This window comes from Schistocerca piceifrons, chromosome 1 (assembly GCF_021461385.2).
Source record: "Schistocerca piceifrons isolate TAMUIC-IGC-003096 chromosome 1, iqSchPice1.1, whole genome shotgun sequence".
Taxonomy (NCBI): Eukaryota; Metazoa; Arthropoda; class Insecta; order Orthoptera; family Acrididae; genus Schistocerca; species Schistocerca piceifrons.
Genome location: NC_060138.1, coordinates 495,795,711 through 495,820,147, shown reverse-complemented (window position 1 = coordinate 495,820,147; position 24,437 = coordinate 495,795,711). Strand labels below are relative to the sequence as shown.

Sequence of the window (24,437 nt, the reverse complement as noted above, 5' to 3'; positions counted from 1 at the left end):
AGTGACACAGCATCCATACAAGCAAGACATCTTTTAGAGGGGAGCACTGCAAGAACAACAGCATTGAAGAAATCTGTTACCTGTAACAAAACATGTACTATGTCACAGAATGATGTGGGAGAAAGGGGGGGGGGGGGGTGTCCTTTGAAATAGTGTAAACTTTTTAGATTAAAAAAAATCTTTGCCATTTGCAGTGTACAGCAGGGCACCTAAAGTCAGTAAAGGGGTTTTGTAAATGGAACACCTCTAGCAGAAATTTCACAGTATTGTTGGAAAACACATCTGTGAAAGGTGACGTCACTCGGTGCAATCACAAAACGTTTTTGGCATAACACCAAACTTTCAGCAAAATTGTTGATTCTTACAGATATGCGGTGTGGATGCACACCAGCATTATTGGAAAATATCAGTAAAGGTGTTATGCATCTTAAGGTCTGCCCAGATGTGCCCATACAAATGAGGTGTTTTAAATACCAGCAGTATGGATACTCCACCATAAATTGCAATGGTCAGGCACCTGTTGGCTAAGTTGCAAATGAGACTCGAACACAATCTTCACACTACCATTGTGTGTGAATTGCTTGAAAGTTATACAATCTAGAACTGTGAGAGTGAACTTTCAATGAAGAAACTAAAATTCAGAAGCTTTAGGCCACAAAGTGGGAGTGATATGATGTAGGGGGGAAAACATGTCAGTCTGTTAAACTACCAGTATTAACATCATTTCAAGCTATGTCCAAAATTATAGTCAATACAAGCAGCTCTGTAATGTAGACCTTGTAAGGAGAAGTCATGAAAAGTACTTGTATCTGCAAGTGCTCCTGTGAAGACATGCTTGTCATAAAGTTGGTCTCTGCCATATCATCAGCTAACAAAATAGCAGTAAAAGGCCTGTTAAAAAATATTTAAAGCAGATAAGAAGAAACTTGCGATGTGCTATATGCAGCACAATGTCTGTCACAACCGCATAATGACATCGTGGTCCACTGTTGATACCTCGCATAGTTCCTTAGTCATTGTTATTTGGGTGAAAGGTATAATTCAGTGTTACTCTTTCTCATTTTCAAAATTAAAATTGGAACTGAAAGAATGATGTTTCAACAACATTGATTTCATCAAGTAGAATTCATTGCAGGCATTCAAGAACATTTCAGAAGAAGCTTTCAAGGGCCACAAGGCAAGTGACACAACACTAGGAAGAGTGTGTGTTGAATAAAAACATTATTTAAATAAGTTTATTTTTTGAACAGATCTTGTAAACTGGACACACAATAATCAGCTCTCAATAAAAAAAATATAAAAAAAAGTCATCTCACTAACATTTCAAAGTGTGCTGAACAAAGATATGCACATCCCATATCTTTCCATCAACAATGAAATACTTGATTACAGTACAGTGCTTAAGTTTTTGGGACTATGGCTGCACAGTAATGTAAAATGGAATGAGCATGTAGAATATCCTAATGCAAAATTGAGCAAGATTCGCTACTTTCTTTGCAGATTAAAATCCTGCTGCAACAAGAAAACAGCAAATCATGCATATAATGCCTGCTTTCATTCCCAGCTTAAATATGGAACAGCTATTAGCACATTCAGACTGCAAAACAGGGCCATTAGAATAGTCATTGGATGCATACGTATAGACTCCTGTGAAGATCTGTTTAAGATCTGTGGTCTCTCCTTTACCATGTATCTACATTATGGAAACCCTTATATTCTTTGAAGTAAATGTAGGAGGTAAAGGTAGTAAATAAAACAAAGCACTGTGATATACATTATCACTTTACTGACTAAAATAAAAACTTCCACGTGACACAAATCAACTCATCCCTGTGTCAAACTGATCTATACGGGAAGTAAACCTTCTCAAAAACATAAAAGCAAATACTAAGGTCAAAACCTCAGGAAAATCTTATGTTCTGTTGGCACAATTTACATACTTGAGGCAACTAAGAAGTTAAAAGCTAAATCTCTAACAATACCGAAACAAAAAAGCCTGTGTTGCAGGCGACCAATAAAAGAGTCAATATTCAGGTGGAAGAAATGAGGCATGTAAGAAAACTGAAGAGCCCCATTTAAGAGTTGGACATTCCTTTCCTAGGGGGGGCTATAGCCTCCATAATGGGGAGAGGGCTAAAAAAGTGTCATTGTCATCTTGATAAATATTGAATGCCACAGCCCATATCTCCATTTTAAACATTATTTACAAGTAAGTATAACAGTCGCTGCGTGCAACAGCTTTCTGAATGGAACGTAACCTATTAAACATTATTTCATGAGGCAACATTGATAATAGTGCACATGCTGTCTCTTCCTACACCCTAATGACACTAAGATAGTTGGACTTTCTACCATACCACTCAGCTCCCCAGACTTTTTCTCTTGTGTGGAAACTCCAAAATATGTAATTTATCTGGGGATTTAGCCAACACATGCTCCAACAGTCAAGCTATTGATTACCAATAGACAGAAATGTTATGCAGCTAAAACACTGCTACTGAGTTGATCTCTCAATATTCCCTCTCATTCTCTCTCATTCTCACACATACTGCTCATTGGGATGTGCTCAAAAATTTACATTGTGATCTCTTCCTGACATGGTCTTGTGATGATGCACTCTGCAGCCTTTAGGCCACGTCATTCCACAGTTTGCTGCTCTTCAAAATCAGAGTGCTCTCCAGTGGAATGCAGAATGCTGCTTGGCAGTCTGATATGCTTCTGCTTTAGGATGTGACTTGTGTGGAAAACCATGAAAATTGGGAATTCTCAGGGAAAATGATTTGATTGAAAATTCTGGAAGACTCAGTGTGTTCCAGAGGCTAGGGGGAGTTTAACACTCTGATGATAGAAAGAAATGTTGTGAGTAATTTAATTACAAATAACTTTGATATTCTGCTTTGAAAACAGTCTGTTGTGGAGTTGTATAAGGAAAGGTTAAGAAATGCACTGAACTAAAGTTTTGTTGCTAGATTGTTACAACCTCCAGTTCACTTGGCAACGTTGGGAATCTTATTGTCTTTGGGTTCTCGGGCTCCAGCTCTGTTTCCTGTTGCATGATTGAGATTGTGACAGAATGTATGTGAAATAATCATTTACATAGGAGCAAAGGTAGCTTATTTAATTTTTGAAAAATTATTAATACAGATCCATATTTGAACATAGATGTTTTGTAGATCACAAATGATTATGCAGGCTTCAGTTCCTATTCACTTATATTAATACTTATATAACTAGAACAATGAAAATAATCGATTATTGATAAAATTATTTAACTTGACTGATAAAAAACCTACTCACCAAGCGGTGGTAAAACACACACATAAAAGAATGTTGTGATTGGTAAGCTTTCGGAGCCGGTGGCTCCTTCTTCAGGCAGAAGGGTGAAGAGGAAGGAAGAAGGGTGAATGAAAAGGACTGGTGAGATGTAGGATAAACGGTAGATTTTGGGAAAGTCACACAGAACTACGGGCCAGGGGAGACTTATCATACGGAGCGAGAAGGAAATTAAAGTAATATTTTGCTGACTTACATGCTTAAAGTAAACAATAACCACAGGGTGAAGAGCATCCAGTTCCAAAATTGATGCAGCATTGCTAACGAAGTCATTACATTCCTGTGACAAGAAGTCGAAGTGATTTCCTGTAAGGAATTCTCGTACGCTTGAGGATGTTACACAGTGTCATAGAATGGTAACACATAGCAGTAGCAGTGAAAAGAGCTTGTAACTGAAGAATTGTTGATAAAACTATTAATAAACTATTGTTTTGTTTTATCTGTTGTGGAATCTAGTTGATGATTTGGCCACAAACCTCTCTCAGAAAATGTAGGTCCAAAGTTTTTCTGCTCTGTTTCTGTAAAGTCATTAGTCTTGTCAGTCAGACTAAAAACGTTCTACTGCAGAATTAGGTTCTAGGAAATCTAGAATATCAACCTGAAAATATCAGGGAAATCTTTTGATGAAACAAAGGCGCCACCTGCTTTGTGGCGTAAATGCAATCCAGTTGTAGCAAATCTTGCAACCTTCAGGATTTACAAGGTGCAAGGCCAGGAAATCTGTTTAAGAGTGCAAGACAAGGTCATAGTGACTGGCCCTGGACACGTCAAGCATTCTGTTTGTTCAACAAAATCCAGGAAATCCATAAGAAGGATATCTGGTAAATGCAATAGTTAGTGAATATTGGCCATCCACATGCAAAACTGTTCCCAATCAACACCAAAGTGATGACCTAGGATTTTGTGATGGCTACATCACTGTAAGTTATGATTTTTGTTTTTCCTCATACTCTCAATAATTAGGTCCCTCGTATCTTGGGGTCTGAGTCAGCTCTTCCTTTTTAACCATCCCCAATCCATCCCCCTGTCCTCTCCAAGTAAGAAACAATTACTTCCAAAAGGTTGGATAATGTGTGTATTTTTGTGTGTCAGTAGGTAGTACTGACATTTTATGTCCTGAAAGCAAATACTGGCCAGCAGTTCTGTCCCAGTGATCCAGTGTTCCTTTAATACCACACAGCTGATCAGGGACTGGATTGGCTCTCAGATCCACCAATAGTGAGAAGTATAATCATAAAATGGAGGCTTTCACGGCAGGTGTTGTCATCACTTAACACTTCCGGGCTGAGATGCCATGGTCCATACATAAGAGTCTCCCATCACGTTTCGCCTTCGACTGCGGGAGGCGTCCTCAGAGGACAGTCGCACAATGTGCAAGAAGAAGTCACAACAACTGTGTTCACTCACCTTCCTGTTACGCTGCAGGGACATGTCAACTGTTCCGAAATTTCTGCAAGTGAAGAGGACGTTTCGCTCGGCACAAGCTCATCAAATTTACAGCCGTATGGAATCAGCAGTGTTACGAGAGAGGATTCACCAGACGCAGTGAGCACTGACGTAAACCAACAGTAAGCTGTTTCACCTTCATATTCTCATTAGTAATACTCTGCAGTATGACAATTGGAATAAGATTGAGAACCTTACATTTAGAACTATGGAAGTAAGTGCAGAAATATCAGTGGTTAGACAAAAGAGGAAGATCGATAGCTTATAGAAGATCATGTTGGGAGGCACAAGAGAGGATAATTCTCGGACAGTTTATTAACCTGTCAGACAAAGTCTTGACTGTGGATGAAGTTTCAGTACATGCTAAGGATGAAAATTTTGCAGTGACGCCCCAAATGGTTCCCACGGAAGATATTGTGTCTAATGTTGAGGCAGGTATCCGTCAGCTGTCACAGCAGTCTGCTGATGTTATAAGAATGGAAACAGCTAGAATCTTCCGCACATGTAAGCCACCTAATAGTAATCTATCACAGGTACAAAGGAAGGCACTGAGGGACATCAACGCAGATGAAAACATCATCTTGCTTTCTGCAGATAAAGACAACGCTACTGTTGTAATGAAAAGTAAAGATTATCATGAAAAAATCATGGACATTTTGGATCCCAACAATTACAAACAACTTCAGAAGGATCCGACATCAAGGATTTTAAGAATGACCAATTAGTTGGTGAAAGCGTCTTCTCTTCAGTCGACAAGAAGCAACTCTTTAAATCAGAAGCTTACTAGCCCAGGCTCTATGGGTTACCCAAGGTACATAAACTGCTGGTACGTTTGAGACCTATAGGCAGCACTATAGGGTCTCTCACCCATGAATTATCTGGACACCTTGCCTCGCTGCTGAAACCTCATGTTGGTGGATCTGACAGTCATGTTAAAAATGCATATCTCTTCATCGATATTATTAAGGAAATTAGTGTGGGCCCTAATGATATCCCAGTCAGTTTTGATGTGGTGTTGTTGTTTACCATGATTCCGGTGAATGAAGCGATCACATGTATAGCGGACATTGTTCCTAGTGATATTTTGGCATTATTCAGACATTGCCTTACAGCAGCTTATTTTCAGTATAATAATGTTTTTTACGGACGGATTGACAGGGTGGCTATGGGAAGTCCTCTTAGTCCAGCTGTGGCTAACTTGTTCATGGAGAACTTTGAACAACAGATGCTTCAAACAGCTAGAAAAAGACCAGCCAGATGGTATCGTTATGTAGACGATACATTTGTTATATGGACCCATGGGGAAGAGGAACTGGATGCCTTCCTGTACATCTGAATAGTATTAATCCAAGAATTCAATCCACTATGGAAAAGGAAATTGCTGGGCACCTGAACTTCTTAGATGTGACTGTAATCAAACGAGAGGACGGATCATTGGGTCATAAGGTTTTCGGAAAAGACACACACTGATCATTATCTGCAGAAAGATCCTAAGCACCACCCAAGACATAAAAGAGGGGTGATGAAAACATTAATAGACGGGGTGCACAAAATATGTGAACCAGCTCACTTAGAGGGTGAGATTGAACACCTTGGAGCGACCCTCAAGAAAAATGGGTATTCCAACAGAGAGACAGATCATGTGCTACGCCCTAGACTGAAAACCAGGACGGACGAGGATTGACACCAACCCAAGGGGAAAGTGGTCTTACCATTCATCAGTAAGGTCACTGATCGCATTGGAAAAATTTTAAGCAAGTACGATGTGGAAACTGTTTTCAGATCCACCACAAAAATAAAAGAATGTTTGAGATCCGCAAAAGACAAATGACATCCTCTAGCTACACCAGGTGTCTATAAAATTCCATGCATTTGTTGAAAGGTCTACATAGGCACAACAAAAAGAAGCATCAACACCCATCTGAGTGAACATAAAAGGAACTACCGCGTCAGACATATTGATAAATCGGCTGTAGTGTAACGTGTGTTTCAGGAAGGTGATCATCTAATAAAGTTTAGCGAGACGAGCATCATAGCAAAGACGTCACATTGTTATACGTAAATGTACAAAGAGGCCATTGAGACTGCCAAATACTGCAAATATATATATGGCACTCACTCGTTCTCTCGTTGCAGTTCACCAATTGTCTTCGGAGGATGCCTTCCGCAGTTTAAGGTGAAACGTCAGAGGAGAGTCTTATGTATGGACCATGGCATCTCAGCCCGGAAGTGTTGAGTGAAGTGAGAAGCATAATTGGTCTGTCTCCATGTGGGAGCCAGATTTGGCACTGCACACTGCCTGAGGATCATCATACTGCTCCAAGTAACAACCAAATTTCATAGAATAGTAAATGTGGTGCCTGCAGACCAAAAGAAATGAAATACAACTAGAATTTTTTAATGCAGTATATCAGACAAGACAGTTTGCCAACTCATGGAGAGAGGCAATTTTCTTCTTCCTTCTCAAGCAAAACGATTTAAAAAAGATGTCTTTGTGGTGCAAAAATTGGCAATTGACCATAAATAATGAAAAGTTTTAGGTCATCCACATTGGTGCTAAAAGTAATCCATTAAACTTCAGTTAAACAATAAATCAATCAAATTTAAAGGCCATAAATTCAACTAAATACATGGGAATTACAATTACAAAAACTTAAATTAGAAAGAACATGCAGAAAATGTGGGGAAGGTGAACCAAAAACTCTGATTTATTGGCAGAATGCTTAGAAAATGCAACAGACTAAAGACATTGCCCGCACTATCTTGTCCATCCTCTTTTGGAGTACTATTTCATGGTGTGGGATACTTACCAGATAAGGTTAACAAGAGAACATCAAGAAAGTTCAAAGAAGAGCAGCACATTTTGTATTATTGAGAAATTGGGGAGAGTGAAAGGGACATGATAACAGGATTTGGGATGGATATCATTAAAACAAAGGTGTTTCTTGTTGCCCAGATCCAAAATTTTTCCATTCAGTTGTATCTTCCCCTTCCTTCCTTTCTTACCCTTGACATCACTATTGGTTTGATCTTGTCTTTGCTTATTCTCACCCCAAATTTTTCTCTCTCTGTCTTTGCATTTACATTTTGTCATCCCTCATCACTGTCATCAGCAAGCAACATGGCTTTTGTTCCATTGGAGAGTACTCTGATTATGAAAAAGAACAGCAAACTGTGGAATGAAGTGACCTAAAGGCTGCAGAGTGCTGCATCACATGATCTGATCCACCCATTCATGAATGCTGTTGCTGTGCTCAAATACAGCTGCAAAGCATCAAGTTCGCCTTGTTGTGTGTGTATTTCATCCGCTTCCTTTGATGCCCTGCTTGAGCCTCTACATGTTACATCTCTTCGTAATCTCTGTTTAACACTTCTTCATGTCCATGTCAGGAAGTAATCACTGAAATGTAAACCTTTGAGCACATTCAAATGAGCAGTATGTGTGAAAATGAGAGAGAATATTGAGAGATCAACTCAGTAGCAGTGTTTTACCCACATAACGTGTTTGTCTCTATTGCTATTCAATAGCTCGACTGTCGGAGCATGTGTTGGCTAAATCCCCGGATAAATTACTTACTTTGGAGTGTCCACACTAGAGGAAAATGTCTGGGGAGCTGAGTGATGGGGTAGAAAGTTCAACTGTCTATAGTGTTATTAGGGTGCAGGAAAAGAGAGCATGCGCACTATTATCAATATTGCCTCACATAATAATGTATAAAGGAGAGATATTGGCTGTGGTGTTCAATATTTATCAAGATGACAATGGCACTTTTTTAGCCAATGGTTTAATACCTCCACAAATTTTCTCTATGGCTACAGTGAATAGGGGGGGACAACACACTTCCCTGTCACTGACCCGTTTCATTGTCAGACCATTTTGTTTCTGTTGTATTCATTTTTTACCCCTGAATATTTGCTAGACAACATGTTTAGGCACACTGGCATGGGCTTTCTAAATGTCATCACATTGTCTTTTCCAAATTCTCATCTGTTCTCCATCAAATGTTTTAACGTGAACATCAGGTTAAATGTTGATCCGTCTTTCCTGAAACCATACTGTCCTTCCATTTTTCCTTCTTATTTACTCCTCAGCTCCTTCCAATACTCTCTAAAAGATCGTAGCTACACGCATAATTTGGGTGATCCCTCTGCAGCATTAAATTCCTTCTTATCATCTTTCGGAAATGGGGATAGTTTGACTATTTCCCCACTGTTCTGGAATTTCTTTCTTTCTTCCGGATTATTCTAAATAATCTGTATAATTACAATGACTCTATTGGTTGTGATGCTTTTATCATTTCTGTGGACACCACAGAACACCTGCTGCTTTAGCAGTCTTCATCTTCTATGTAGGTCTGTCTGTTTATGACTTACATATTATTCCTCCTCCTCCTCCTCCATTATACTTCCTTTTTCCTTCTCGTCTATCGGGTCCCTGTATTTAACATTCAGCAATTTCTGAGAAGTATTCTTTCCATCTTTTTAGCATATCATCTTTTTGTATCAATATTCCTGTTTCTGATTTATCGTATTTTGTATCTCCTCTGTGTTTTACTTCCCTTAACATTTTCCTACAAAGTTTATGTGTTATCTTCTTATACTATTTTTTTTTTCATCATATTTGGCTGCTTCGTATTTTGCTAATTTTAAATACTGTCATTATGTATACACTTCCTCCAAGCCATTTGCTTCTCTTTAACTGCTTCTTTTATCCTGTTGTTGCATTTTCTCTTTGTTGTTCTCTTTTTCATTTTTACTCCCTGATAGTCTTCCACAGATACTCACTACAAACTTTAAAAAACCTCTTCTGCAAAAAATCCATTATTCTTTTCCACTAGTCACTCCTCCTTTGGAAATTTGTTTCAGATCTTCTTGGAACTTTTCACTTGTTTCCTTCTCTTACAACTTACATACATTTTATTTTTCTTTCCCTTTTTTGTGTTAACTTCATGATTTTTCCAAATTTTAAATTGGCTACCACCACTTTATTGGCCACTTCAAAAGCTTTTCTTTGCATTTCCATCACATCTTCCAGTTATCTCCATTCCTCCTACTCTGCCAGACAAGACCAGTCCTTGTCATTCTTTCTCCACACCCATCTAAACCATGTATTTCCTGAAATTAATCCATGTTTTCTGCAAAAGTCTATTATCATATTTCCTTCTTCAGTCTTGTTACCATAACTGAAGGGCCAGTTCTTTCTTACAATTTAAAGTCATCCTATTGATAGTAGTGCCTTTCATGCTGTCTGGTAGCCCACTTCTCGCAAGTCCCCCAGAGCACCGTGACTGTGCATTGCTTGAGGGGCATGCTTTAGTGTTTCTGAGACATCAGTTCATAGGCTGTTTGTATGATGCGTTAGCATATGCAAAGGAATTTTATAACACTCTTCAGGATTTAAATTAGGCCACCCCTAATAAGTAATGAGACATGTTTTACAGCTGTTCTGGGGTATGGATATCAAGGCAATCAGTGCCATACTAGAGATCACCTCCAGCACAGATGCTATTCCAGTCTTCACCCACAGTTCTGCACATGGACGCTCTATTTTTATGACTGTTGTAGAGAGGTTGTACTAGTATTGTAAAGCTTCCAGCAAGTGGGCTGCCTGTTGGTCTGTGGCTTGTATTGAGTATTTCAACCAGCCTTGCTGAATTGTAGGGCTCTCCTGTCTATCTCTTGATCACTTGGGTACACACCCCGTGGAGGTTACCACTCCTCCCCCCCCCCCCCCCCTCCTCCCGACTGGCCTCTCTTTTCCAAGCTGTAAAAGTGCCACTTGCTGTCTGTGAGCAGCTTATCATGGTGTATCAGGAGTTCTTCACATATAAAAAAAATTACCGATATTCCAAACTCTTGATGTTCAAGGATTACATGAGGAAAACGAGTTTATTTGGTATCTGCGCAAAGCACACTTAGTGTCAGTTGGCATCAAATTTACTGAAGTGGGGCTATACAACTGCAAATTCTTTTTTTATATTCTATAAAATTTGAAATACTCACCATGCTAGATGGAAGTATTTAGAGATTGGTCTAAGCAGGGGATATCTCATAGTGGCGCTGTTATTTTCACTAAGCATTTACGAGGCGTGTTTTTTAAGTAAGGTCCATTTGAACATAAGTACACAATGAAAGATTGTTTCAAAAAAGTAAATTTATTTTCAGAAGGTACATACTTACTCTATTTTTTGATATAGTTGCCAAGTTTGTTGAAAAATACTTACTCTATTTTTTGATATAGTTGCCAAGTTTGTTGAAACACTTATCATAACTCTCAACCAATTTTAAAATACCTTCTTCACAAAAACTTGCTGCCTGCTGTGATAACCAAGAGTTGACTGCCGTTTTCACGTCAATGTCATCATTGTAACAGTTGCCACTGAGGTCTCGTTTGAGGTGGAGGAACAGATGGCAATCGCTCAGCGCAAGATCAGGACTGTAGGGTGGGTGGTCTAAAACTTCTCAAACAAAACTGTCTGATAAATCACAGGTCTGACGTGCAGTGTGAGGTCTTGCATTGTCAGGGAGAAGGGCAATTCCCTTTGTCAGCATGTCGTGTCTTTTGTTTTGAATCGCTCTGCGTAGCTTTCTCAGGGTTTGGTAGTATGCTTCTGCATTGATAGTGGTTCCTCGCTGCGTGAAGTAGACCAACAAAACACCATGCCTATTCCAAAACACTGACGCCATGATTTTGCGATGGGACAGAGTCTGTGTGGCCTTCACCTTTACTGCTGAGTGTGTGTACCTCCATTCCACGCTCTGTTGCTTTGATTCGAGCGTGATATGCAAAACCCATGTTTCGTCTCCAGTTACGATCTAACTCACGAAGCCAACACCTTCTTCGTGATAACGAGTCAAGAACTTCATCGCACATTTAAATCTTTGGTTTTTGTGATCCTCTGTTAAGGGTTTTGGGACCCAATGGGAACACAGTTTCCTAAACTTTAGATGTTCAGAAACAAGGTTGTAAAGCACTGATCTCAACATGTCAGGATATTCGTTTGAGACACCTGCTATTATGAAGTGCCTGTTCTCATGAATCCTCGCTTCAACTGAAGCCACCAAATCATTTGTAATGAAAGAAGGGTGACCGGAGCGGTCCTCATCATGGACATTGTCATGGCCATCTTTGAATTCTCGTACCCACTTAATCACTTTGCTTTCACTCATAACAGTGTCGCTGTTCACTTCGCAAATCTGTCAATGAATTTCTGCAGCAGACAGGTTCCTTGCTGACAAAAACCGTATCACTGAGTGAACCTCACACATGGCGGGTGAGTTGATAGTCTTAAACATTTGAAAGCACAGAACAGAACCGTACAGGTTAGCTACAGAGCTGAAACTGAGCACAGTTGCTCCCCAGGCATGCCAGTACATGACACACACGCTCGATCGGTATGCACGCGGACTACTAGTTTCTACAACAAAACAGACCTTAGTTAAAAAACATGCCTTGTATTTATTTATTTACATTTTTTTGTGCGGAGCCATCAATATGATGGCTTTTGCAAACATCAAGTACAGTTACAAAAATAAAATACATTTAGATCTTAGCGTTACAGGTAGTAGTTAAACAGTAAAATTGATGCTTGTCAGAATACATTACATCTTACACACATTAATAGAGCCAATTATTTTTTTTATATATTTTACAGCTCTTAAACTTAACCATTTAAAATACGTTGAGTGAATAGAGACACTTTTCAATTAAGAATTCTTTTGGTTTTGATTTGAATTGCTTTTTATTACTGTTTCTCATGGGCTCTGGCAGTTTATTATACCAAAGCAGTCCATTAATATATGGGCTCTGGTCCGTCATTTTTAATCTTGCTCATTGTCGGTAGTAATTTTCTTTGAACCTGGTGTTGTAGTCACGTATATCACTACATTTAGTTACTTCAATTTTCTGCGAGGAAAAAAGTAAGTAATTTATAAAGATACAAAGAATATATGGTGAAGTACCTTGTGTTGTCTGAAAACATCATGGCAAGAGTCTTTATAGCCTAGTTCATGTATAATCCCTCTTTTTTTGGAGCAATAGTACTCTGTTGAGGTGAACGTCTGCAGCACAACCCCATATTTCTATACAGTAGCTAAGATGGGGATAGATTGTCCCATAATACACAGTTTTAAGCATGTGGTTGGGCACCATTTTGGACAGTTGGCTAAGAAGATACAGCCCATTGCTGACTTTTTTTACATACAGCGTTAATGTGGCTAATCCAACAGAGGTTTGAGTCCAGATGTACCCTTAGAAATTTACACTTGTTTGCTTCCTCTGCCACTATGCTGCATACCTCATGTGAGCTGCCAGTTGTAAATATTAGCATCTGGGATTTATTTACATTGACCTTTAATCCTTGTGCATGAAAATATGAACTTAATTCTAGTATCCCATTTCTTGCTGAAAATTTCAGTTCCTCACAATCTTTATCATGAAATAAAACAGGTGTCATCACCATAATTTACAATGTATGAGTTAATAGGCTGTACGCCATTAATATATGCTAAAAAGAAGAAAGGTCCAAGAATTGAGCCTTGAGGAACTCCCTGTGTCAGTGTTTCACTTGTGGATTTAAAATTTAAGCTCTTATCGTCAATTTGATGTGTAAGTTTGGTACACGGTTTCCGATTCACCAGATAGGTGGATAGTTGTTTCATTGATGCATCACTGATGATGTACACCCACAGTTTTTTTTAAGAGAATCTAATAGTTTACTGAGCCAAAAGCTTTGCTCAGGTCAAGGAATATTCCGGCTGTGTGCATACCCCATTCCGTATTGCTATATACTTCAGGAAGAAACTGGTAACAGCTTTAGCCTTTCCTAAATCCAAGCTGCCATTCGGTAAGTGTTTGTGTCTAGAGCAAAATGTTGTGAGCTGTGATAGGGTAACTGTTTCACATATTTTACTGAAGGTAGTGATTGGTGATATCGGTCTATAATTTGAAACTTCTTCTTCACTTCCTTTCTTGTGGATTGGCTGAATTACACTTATTTTTAAGGCATTTGGGTATATGTTTTCATTAATACTACAGTTGATAAGATAGGTAAGGGGTTTAGTTATTTCATTGGCACATTTCTTTAACATCACACTTGAGATACCAGCCCATCCAGATGAATGATTGTTCTTTACCTTTTGCATTGTGTTAAATATTTCCTGTTGACCCACCTCCATAAATTCGAGCTCTATACCATCCGTGACATCATTTGGTGTGCCAGCCTGTAAATCTATAATAGGGGCTCCTTGGTCAAAAGGACAGATAAAACGCTTATTGAATAAATTCCATACTTCATTTGGATGTTTCACTGGATGGCCCTCATGTCTAATGCTAACTGGTTCACTATATTCCTTGCTGGTGGCTTTGCAATGTTTATTGATTATTCTTCGGGATGCATTACCTATGTTGGATGAATGCTCTACTGCATCATTATCTGTTTCCTCAAGTGTAAAAGATCTGCCTTAAAAGTTTTTTTGGCCTGATTGTACTTTTCCTTAAATATGTGTAGCTTTGTTTCCTTATATAAACAGTCAAGATAATATATATTCTGCCTTAGCTTAATCAGGCTAGGTGTAAGTTTCAGCCTAGTATTACTTTCAAGACAAGAGTTGGTTTGTACCCTGGTTATTTCTTTGAGAGGGCAGCAGTAGTCGAACTGCTTCAGCACTGTCCTATAAAATTTTTCCCATTTGTTTTCTGATCCTTTAGTTTGGCAGTGTCCTATTTGTCCTCTGCTAACTTAGTTTTGAAGGAACTGATGTTTGTGCTATTCAGGATCTGCTTCTTCTCAATTATCTTAGTTGCTTGTTGATACAGCAAACCTGAAATATTCTAACACCTGACAATAGTGATCTGAGTAATGAAAATCAACACTTTGAAAGTTAACACTGTCTCTTACATTTTTGTTAATGTATCATACTGGAGCTTGACTCTGTTACTCTAGTGTCAGAATTCACTATATTTGTGAGATTATGAGTTTAATATATCCGTTATTTTCACGTAGGTTATATTACAGGAGTTTGCATCAGTATTTAAGTCTCCAACTACACTAAGGTCAGTGAGGCCTGTTTGACTAATTGCCCTGTTAAGTCTATCAAGATAGTACAACACATCTGTATTTGGTGGGCGGTACATACCAATAACTTTATGTTTAGCTAACATGCTGGAATGTCCTCAAGATCTGTTTATCAAGTAAAATATATTTTGTGCTGAGTTCCTCATGTTGTAGAGGGCAAAGGAGTAGATGAGTAATATTTGTGCTGTGGAATTCCTTGTCTGAGTGCCCATAAACCTACACAGTACATTTTTCAAGCATATAAACATCTCTACAAGTTCCAGGATTCTCTTTACCTAGAAAGCTAGAGAAAGGAGATGTCACACTACTTAGTATTAGGACAAATGGAAACTGACAGAAAAGAATTAGCATATGTGGTAGCCAAGGAAAAGCCAAAAGCTCAATCTGCTGGAAGTCCTGAAAATTAATAAACATGTAGCTCACAGTCCAGATCTTAATACTTTCCCTCTCCTAAACTTTACATAATCCTTTCTGTTTTTCATTGATTCCAACACTGTCTGGTCTTACATATTCCCCCATTTTCCGGTATTCATTCAGTTCTGTCTGTGTAATCTATATAGACTTATTTACAATTGTTAATTCTTTCTTTTAACTGGCACTTGTTTTACTTTCAGTGTTGAATGCCTGTTGAAACTGAGTAATCAGGTACTGTTTTTCATTTCACGTAGTTCATTTATTTAAAGCAAACTGTTACATAGGACTGTTTTGAGTATAATGTTAATGCTTTTCCTGTTTGCTCCTTTTGCATTTGTATATTGTTTAACTTTTTACTTTTCGAACTGCACTACCACCAAACTCCTGAAGATGGCATTTACTGTATGTTCCCACACACTCCTCCATTTTCCTGCATTTATTCATACGTGTTTATTGTAGAATATAACATTGTTACATTTATGTTGCATTGTCCTTTATTGAAATGTTTGTTGTAGTGGATTTCTCTTTAGCTCCATACATCCTTGTAGCCTCATTTGAAATAAGATGTTCTTTTCTTCTGCAGGGTGTAGAACCTGATGCTATGGAAGTTGTACTGAAATTTATACAAACTAATGAAATTCCATCTGAAATTTTAAACTCGGGTATGATACTGTCAGTGCTTCAAGCCTCAAGTATGCTGCAATTTGAAGATTTAAAAAAGACATGTGTAAGACTGATTGCTCAAGAATGGTTAACAGTTGAAACTTGTTTACAAACAATGCACAAAACATATGAGCTTGATATAATTGAATTATACAAGAAAGCTAAAGCTTTTGCTTTATGGGAGTTCTTCAAAGTGAAACTGTCACCATCATTTACTCAGCTTACGATAGAACAGTTGGAAGACTATTTATCAAATGATGGTTTAAATGTAAGAGAAGGAGAATTTGAAGTTTTTGAGGCAGGAATGAACTGGCTACAAGAGAATCCAGAAAGAGCAGAATATACATGCAGAGTTCTACAGTGTGTTAGGTTCTCACAGTTGAGTGGTTCAGACATAAAGACTATGCTCCTGTATCCCATAAGTTCTGCAGGGAACAAACTATTGAGGTTAATTTTGCACTTGAAAGAGGCATGTGGACACTCATCAGATGAAGAAGCAGAAACTTCTACTGTACATGATTTATCATATGAAGATGATAAACTTTCTGCTTCTGTAACTCTTTCCCAGATCTCACAACCTTGTTCAAAAAATAATTCTCTGGAGTGTCAGAGTATATGCTGTTGTCTGAAACCAATTGTACACACATCAGATGGAAATTTTGAAAAAAGGGCATCAAATGAAGATCTTGTGAAAAGTGTTAGTGACTTCAGTGAAGGGGAGAAGAATGCTGATGATTTGGTTTCAGAAGATTTAAACCCTGAAATGAAGGAAATTGCTGCTCAGTTGGTGAATACTCCAGCCAGATTTATACCTCTTGTCCCATGTATTGTTGGACATCGAGTGGTACATGAAAACAGAAACCCTATTAAAAGAATATATGTTATATACTTTGAAGGGAGAAAGTTAATGCAACCAATGCCACTTCTGCACTTGTCAAAAATCAATGAAGGTGTACATGAACCAGTTGGATATCAAGTTATCAGCAGAGGTGAGACAATAAATAAATATATAACACTGTAGAATATGTTCCTATAAACTTAAGACAGTGGTTTCAGATAGTAATAGCAGAAATTAGTGATAGTGATAGCTAATGAACAATTTGTTTACATGTAACTTATCTCTGTTATGTTATTCATACTCTCAAAGCGGACTGTTTTGTCAGTATGCAGCTGTCATTCAAACCATTTGCCATTTTGATAATCGGTGAGGGGCTGAGAGGGGATAGGGTGATGTGTGTTGGCTCGCTATCCTCATTGAACTTTTGCTATCATTTCCTTACTGTTCCATCATTTGTTACTTTATCTTCAGAGATCTCACATAGTCAACAATGTATGTTTGCCTGTTTCACATCCCTTGACTTAAGAAGTCAAATGACAGAGTGGATTTCAAAGACAGTGGGGTAGTCAATTTACTTGAACATTTTGAGAAGTATGATTCGTTGGCAATGGTCTGACGTTCTCTGTGACTGATTGTGGTACATAAAAGAGTAAAGAAGCCATTGAAAACATACAAAATCATGTTCACAGTTCTACAGTAGTAATGTTTGGAATGCAGTACTTTCTGTATACACCTTGATTTTTTATCAAGCTATTCTCATCAGCTTTCATGTGTAGTTCATTGCTGTCATGTGGAGTGTTACCCACTAAATAATTGACAAGACAGTGGAGGTAATAACTACTCTGGTTCAATGTATCATCTATGTTCTATGTCAGTGTTACAGTTTCCCTTTATACAGCTACATAAATTGTTTTTGTTCAACTAGATGGTAAATCTTGTGACTATTCCAAATCCAGAGCTAGTCATTTATATCCGCATACAACTACCACTTTAGTATCACAAAGACTTATCATGGAGTTAGGCATGCTGCACCAGTTACCTTGTACATCACCTCAAATGAAATAATTATTCAACTTTTTACTTCAGTCTGATGACCACTACACAGATAGAAAATGTATGTGGATAGTATATCCCCCATTGCCACAGAAATAGCTCTGTGATACAAAAGTAGCAATTTTATTGCAGATTTCGTGTCAAAAATGTTCTGTGAACTTTGCAGGTAGAAGTCTGCTTTCCAACTGATTCTTGTTTTCTTGACATTAGTCTCTCCTGTTGCTGTGTTTTTCTTCATCATTACTTACTGTTTTTTCTGCATCCTCTCCTGGTATTTCACCTCCTTATTTTCACAATCTTCATCAGTTTTACTATGACCTTTTTTGTTCCACACTTTTCTCATTCATTTTGTGTCCTGTTATACTTTTCTTATTTTCAAATACAGGGTGATTCAAAAAGAATACCACAACTTTAGGAATTTAAAACTCTGCAACGACAAAAGGCAGAGCTAAGCACTATCTGTCGGCGAATTAAGGGAGCTATAAAGTTTCATTTAGTTGTATATTTGTTCGCTTGAGGCGCTGTTGACTAGGCGTCAACGTCAGTTGATGCTAAGATGGCGACCGCTCAACAGAAAGCTTTTTGTGTTATTGAGTACGGCAGAAGTGAATCGACGACAGTTGTTCAGCGTGCATTTCGAACGAAGTATGGTGTTAAACCTCCTGATAGGTGGTGTATTAAACGTTGGTATAAACAGTTTACAGAGAATGGGTGTTTGTGCAAAGGGAAAAGTTCAGGACGGCCGAGAACGAGTGATGAAAATGTAGCACGCATCCAGCAAGCATTTGTTCGCAGCCCAGGAAAATCGACTCGCAGAGCTAGCAGAGAGCTGCAAATTCCACAATCAGCTGTATGGAGAGTCCTATGAAAAATGTTAGTTATGAAACCTGAACATCAACTACCCGAGGCGATGGATCGGCCGCCAGGCAGCCTGTGACAGAGCACTTCATCACTGGCCTCCAAGAAGCCCTGATCTTACCCCCTGCGATTTTTTCTTATGGGGGTATGTTAAGGATATGGTGTTTCGGCCACCTCCCCCAGCCACCATTGATGATTTGAAACGAGAAATAACAGCAGCTGTCCAAACTGTTATGCCTGATATGCTACAGAGAGTGTGGAACGAGTTGGAGTATCGGGTTGATATTGCTCGAGTGTCTGGAGGGGGCCATATTGAACATCTCTGAACTTGTTTTTGAGTGAAAAAAAAACCTTTTTAAATACTCTTTGTAATGATGTATAACAGAAGGTTATATTATGTTTCTTTCATTAAATACACATTTTTAAAGTTGTGGTATTCTTTTTGAATCACCCTGTACTTTCACTCTTTCTAGTGTTACCAATTTTTTTCTGTTCTCACCTCAGCTAATTTATTGTTTCTGTTTGATTTCTTCTCCCAGTTTCTCCTTCCATAGTCCATGATCCGTTATCTATTGACTACTCTCCTCTCCACAGTAACATTGATAAATATATCACAGTGGTCATGGTATTGCAACCACAATTGGGAAGAGCAGGTTTCAGTATTCATCCACCATCCAGATTTAGGTTTTCTGCCATTTCCCTAAATTGGTTATGACAAATACGAGGATGGTTCCTTTGAAAAGGGCTTGACCTTTTGTCTTCTGCATGCTTATCTCATCCGCACTTGCATTTATCTCTAATGCTCTCATCATCAATAGTATATGAAACCCTAAACTTCCTTCATTTTCTTCACAGTAGTGTTCTGATTCATTTTATTTGTTACTTTCCATTATTAATGTAAAATTTACTTCCATTATTATCTGCCTTATTCCATCATATTTAGTGACTCACAGCAAGCCACAACTTCATTATTTTATTAACTTAAAAGTGTTCTTATCCTCTGTTATGGATAAAAGATTACATGATATCAGAAACTATAAATCTCTTATTTGTCTCTAGAAAAGCTGCTATCTCATACACCAGTAAGCAGACATTTTATTCATGCATTTAGTTCGACTGTTAAAGCCATTTTTGAATGTGTTGAAAAATATACTTGGTTTAAACAAAAATTTACTTGTCTGGAGACAAAACTACGTGGCTGACATTTTGTTGATTCATTGCAACATTTTTAATTCTAAGGTCTTAATGCTCTAAATTGACATTTAAATGAGAATGGTATAGTTGTTCCTAATGGTGAAACTGTTTGATTAATACTGTGTTGGATGACATTCTTTGTAGATTTTGTCAGTGTGAAAGTTCCCTCTTGTGTTTTGTGTTATTTCTAGTGCTTTACACATAAGCTCCAATGAAATATACCCCTGAATTTGAAAAACATTATTTTTAAGTGCTTCATTTCAGTGATGCAAATAGTTTAAGCACAAGTTAAACTGCCATGTTCTCGCAATGAGTACAGATAAAAGAACAAAAAACATTTTAAAAATGAATGGTACATATGCCTACCACATAGAGCTCACCATGAATTAGAAGTCTTCAAAAGTGACAACACAAGCCCCTGCTTCTCCTTGCCGAGCTACATCACATGGCGTATGGTGTGGTGATTTTGAAAATTTATTCAGGCTATTCCATGGCACATCTTTTAAACCAGGGTGACACAGTGTGGGTAGGTAGACAAACATCAGGGAGAATTTGTTTCTCTTTGAATGCATTAAAAGTATATGAAATACAGTGTGTGACTGCCTTTTGTCAAAGCACAGCTATGAAATAGATTGCATAAAATAGAAACGAAAATAACATCAATACAGGGATTTCGATAGGGTTTCCAGCACTGAGTTGTGCAGCTCTTGTGAAAAGGCTTCAAGCTATGTTTCATAGCATGCATTGTATCTGAGATACCTAGCAACAGCAGGGAGGTCAGACTTCTGAAGTACCATCAAAAAAATATTAAAGAATCTTTCTGCCTTCCTCTCTAAATTTTTATACTGATATTGAGTATGTACACCACCAGTCAGTCACAGTGGGGCACTATTTATAAATGATGTAGAAGTTACCCATCATTCCTCGGTTACCAAATTTGTTGAAACTGAGTAATTTTAGTATATCATCAGAACTTGGGTGTCACTGTCAATGAGCATCTCAACTGTGCAGGAGATACTATTGCCAAATTTCCTCTGTGGCCGTAGAAAGTTTCAGCACGTATTTTCACAGATTGTGAAATGTAAACTTGTGTAGTACTCTTTTTACCCAATCTACATTCTTACAATATAATCAAACATGGAACAAGAGAGAACACTAGACTGTTAGAACTAACTATGAATACTTGTTCATTTTAAACTTGCAACATCTGTCTATGTGACCATGTCAATGCTTCATATATCCAGTGAGGTTAGTTACAACTGGGTGAGGTTGGTGACTACCATATGCTATCTTTATTTCATTGGCTCTTCAGTTTGCATGCTCCACAGTACTTCACATCAAAGATTAAGAACCTGTTGTTGTTGTTGTTGTTGTTGTGGTCTTCAGTCCTGAGACTGGTTTGATGCAGCTATCCTGTGCAAGCTTCTTCATCTCCCAGTACCTACTGCAACCTACATCCTTCTGCATCTGCTTAGTGTATTCATCTCTTGGTCTCCCCCTACGATTTTTACCCTCCACGCTGCCCTCCAATACTAAATTGGTGATCCCTTGATGCCTCAGAACATGTCCTACCAACCGATCCCTCCTTCTGGTCAAGTTGTGCCACAAACTCCTCTTCTCCCCAATCCTATTCAGTACCTCCTCATTAGTTATGTGATCTACCCATTAAATCTTCAGCATTCTTCTGTAGCACCACATATCGAAAGCTTCTATTCTCTTCTTGTCCAAACTATTTATCGTCCACGTTTCACTTCCATACATGGCTACACTCCATACAAATACTTTCAGAAATGACTTCCTGACACTTAAATCTATACTCGATGTTAACAAATTTCTCTTCTTCAGAAACGCTTTCCTTGCCATTACCAGTCTACATTTTATATCCTCTCTACTTCGACCATCATCAGTTATTTTGCTCCCCAAATAGCAAAACTCCTTTACTACTTTAAGTGTATCATTTCCTAATCTAACACCCTCAACATCACCCGACTTAATTCGACTACATTCCATTATCCTCGTTTTGCTTTTGTTGATGTTCATCTTATATCCTCCCTTCAAGACACCATCCATTCCGTTCAACTGCTCTTCCAAGTCCTTTGCTGTCTCTGACAGAATTACAATGTCATCGGCGAACCTCAAAGTTTTTATTTCTTCTCCATGGATTTTAATACCTACTCCGAATTTTTCTTTTGTTTCCTTTACTGCTTGCTCAATATACAGATTGAATAACATCGGGGAGAGGCTACAACCCTGTCTTACTCCCTTCCCAACCACTGCTTCCCTTTCATGTCCCTCGACTCTTATAACTGCCATCTGGTTTCTGTACAAATTGTAAATAGCCTTTCGCCCTGTATTTTACCCCTGCCATCTTTAGAATTTGAAAGAGAGTATTCCAGTCAACATTGTCAAAAGCTTTCTCTAAGTCTACAAATGCTAGAAACGCAGGTTTGCCTTTCCTTAATCTTTCTTCTAAGATAAGTCATAAGGTCAGTATTGCCTCACGTGTTCCAGAATTTCTATGGAACCCAACTGATCTTCCCCGAGGTCGGCTTCTACAAGTTTTTCCATTCATCTGTAAAGAATTCGTGTTAGTATTTTGCAGCTGTGGCTTATTAAACTGATTGTTCGGTAATTCTCACATCTGTCAACACCTGCTTTCTTTGGGATTGGAATTATTATATTTTTCTTGAAGTCTGAGGGTATTTCGCCTGTCTCATATATCTTGCTCACCAGATGGTAGAGTTTTGTCAGGACTGGCTCTCCCAAGGCCGTCAGTAGTTCCAATGGAATGTTGTCTACTCCGGGGGCCTTGTTTCGACTCGGGACTTTCAGTGCTCTGTCAAACTCTTCACGCAGTATCGTATCTCCCATTTCATCTTCATCTACATCCTCTTCCATTTCCATAATATTGTCCTCAAGTACATCGCCCTTGTATAGACCCTCTATATACTCCTTCCACCTTTCTGCTTTCCCTTCTTTGCTTAGAACTGGGTTTCCATCTGAGCTCTTGATGTTCATACAAGTGCTTCTCTTATCTCCAAAGGTCTCTTTAATTTTCCTGTAGGCAGTATCTATCTTACCCCTAGTGAGATAAGCCTCTACATCCTTACATTTGTCCTCTAGCCATCCCTGCTTAGCCATTTTGCACTTCCTGTCGATTTCATTTTTTAGACGTTTGTATTCCTTTTTGCCTGCTTCATTTACTGCATTTTTATATTTTCTCCTTTCATCAATTAAATTCAATATTTCTTCTGTTACCCAAGGATTTCTACTAGCCCTCGTCTTTTTACCTACTTGATCCTCTGCTGCCTTCACTACTTCATCCCTCAAAGCTACCCATTCTTCTTCTACTGTATTTCTTTCCCCCATTCCTGTCAATTGTTCCCTTATGCTCTCCCTGAAACTCTGTACAACCTCTGGATCTTTCAGTTTATCCAGGTCCCATCTCCTTAAATTCCCACCTTTTTGCAGTTTCTTCAGTTTTAATCTACAGGTCATAACCAATAGATTGTGGTCAGAGTCCACACCTGCCCTGGAAATGTCTTACAATTTAAAACCTGGTTCCTAAATCTCTGTCTTACCATTATATAATCTATCTCATGCCTTTTAGTATCTCCAGGGTTCTTCCATGTATACAACCTTCTATCATGATTCTTAAACCAAGTGTTAGCTATGATTAAGTTGTGCTCTGTGCAAAATTCTACCAGGCGGCTTCCTTTTTCATTTCTTAGCCCCAATCAATATTCACCTACTACGTTTCCTTCTCTCCCTTTTCCTACACTCGAATTCCAGGCACCCAAGACTATTAAGTTTTCGTCTCCCTTCACTATCTGAATAATTTCTTTTATTTCATCATACATTTCTTCAATTTCTTCGTCATCTGCAGAGCTAGTTGTCATATAAACTTGTACTACTGTAGTAGGTGTGGGCTTTGTATCTATCTTGGCCACAATAATGCGTTCACTAAGCTGTTTGTAGTAGCTTACCCGCGTTCCTATTTTCCTATTCATTATTAAACCTACTCCTGCATTACCCCTATTTGACTTTGTGTTTATAACCCTGTAGTCACCTGACCAGAAGTCTTGTTCCTCCTGCCACCGAACTTCACTAATTCCCACTATATCTAACTTTAATCTATCCATTTCTCTTTTCAAATTTTCTAACCTACCTGCCCGATTAAGGGACCTGACATTCCACGCTCTGATCCGTAGAACACCAATTGTCTTTCTCCTGATAACGACATCCTCTTGAGTAGTCCCCGCCCAGAGATCCGAATGGGGGACTATTTTACCTCCGGTTTATTTTACCCAAGAGGACGCCATCATCATTTAATCATACAGTAAAGCTGTAAACCTGTTATCTCATCATAATCGAAACACAAGGTCTCACCTGGTAACCTAGCTGTGCCTATCCATAAAATGAAAACATTTGCAAACTCCTTCCCCATTGCTGTCATCCAATTCTGTAACAAGCTGCCCTGTACTCTGCACACAATTAAATGCTCTGTTGCTTTTTAAGAAAAATATTGAGCACTTCCTTCTGTCACCATCATATTGTTTCAC

The 24,437-nt window shown here is 38.4% G+C and overlaps 1 protein-coding gene across 3 annotated transcripts in view; it reads left to right on the top strand.

Annotated features, from left to right (window-relative positions):
- LOC124795951 (kelch-like protein 38) overlaps positions 1–24,437 on the top strand; it is a 152,689-nt gene that overhangs the window by 31,939 nt on the left and 96,313 nt on the right. For all 3 annotated transcript variants that reach the window (XM_047260033.1, XM_047260040.1, XM_047260047.1), the window contains one exon: positions 15,853–16,921. In XM_047260033.1, the coding sequence (XP_047115989.1) occupies positions 15,853–16,921 (1,069 nt within the window). The remainder of the gene's footprint in view (positions 1–15,852; positions 16,922–24,437) is intronic.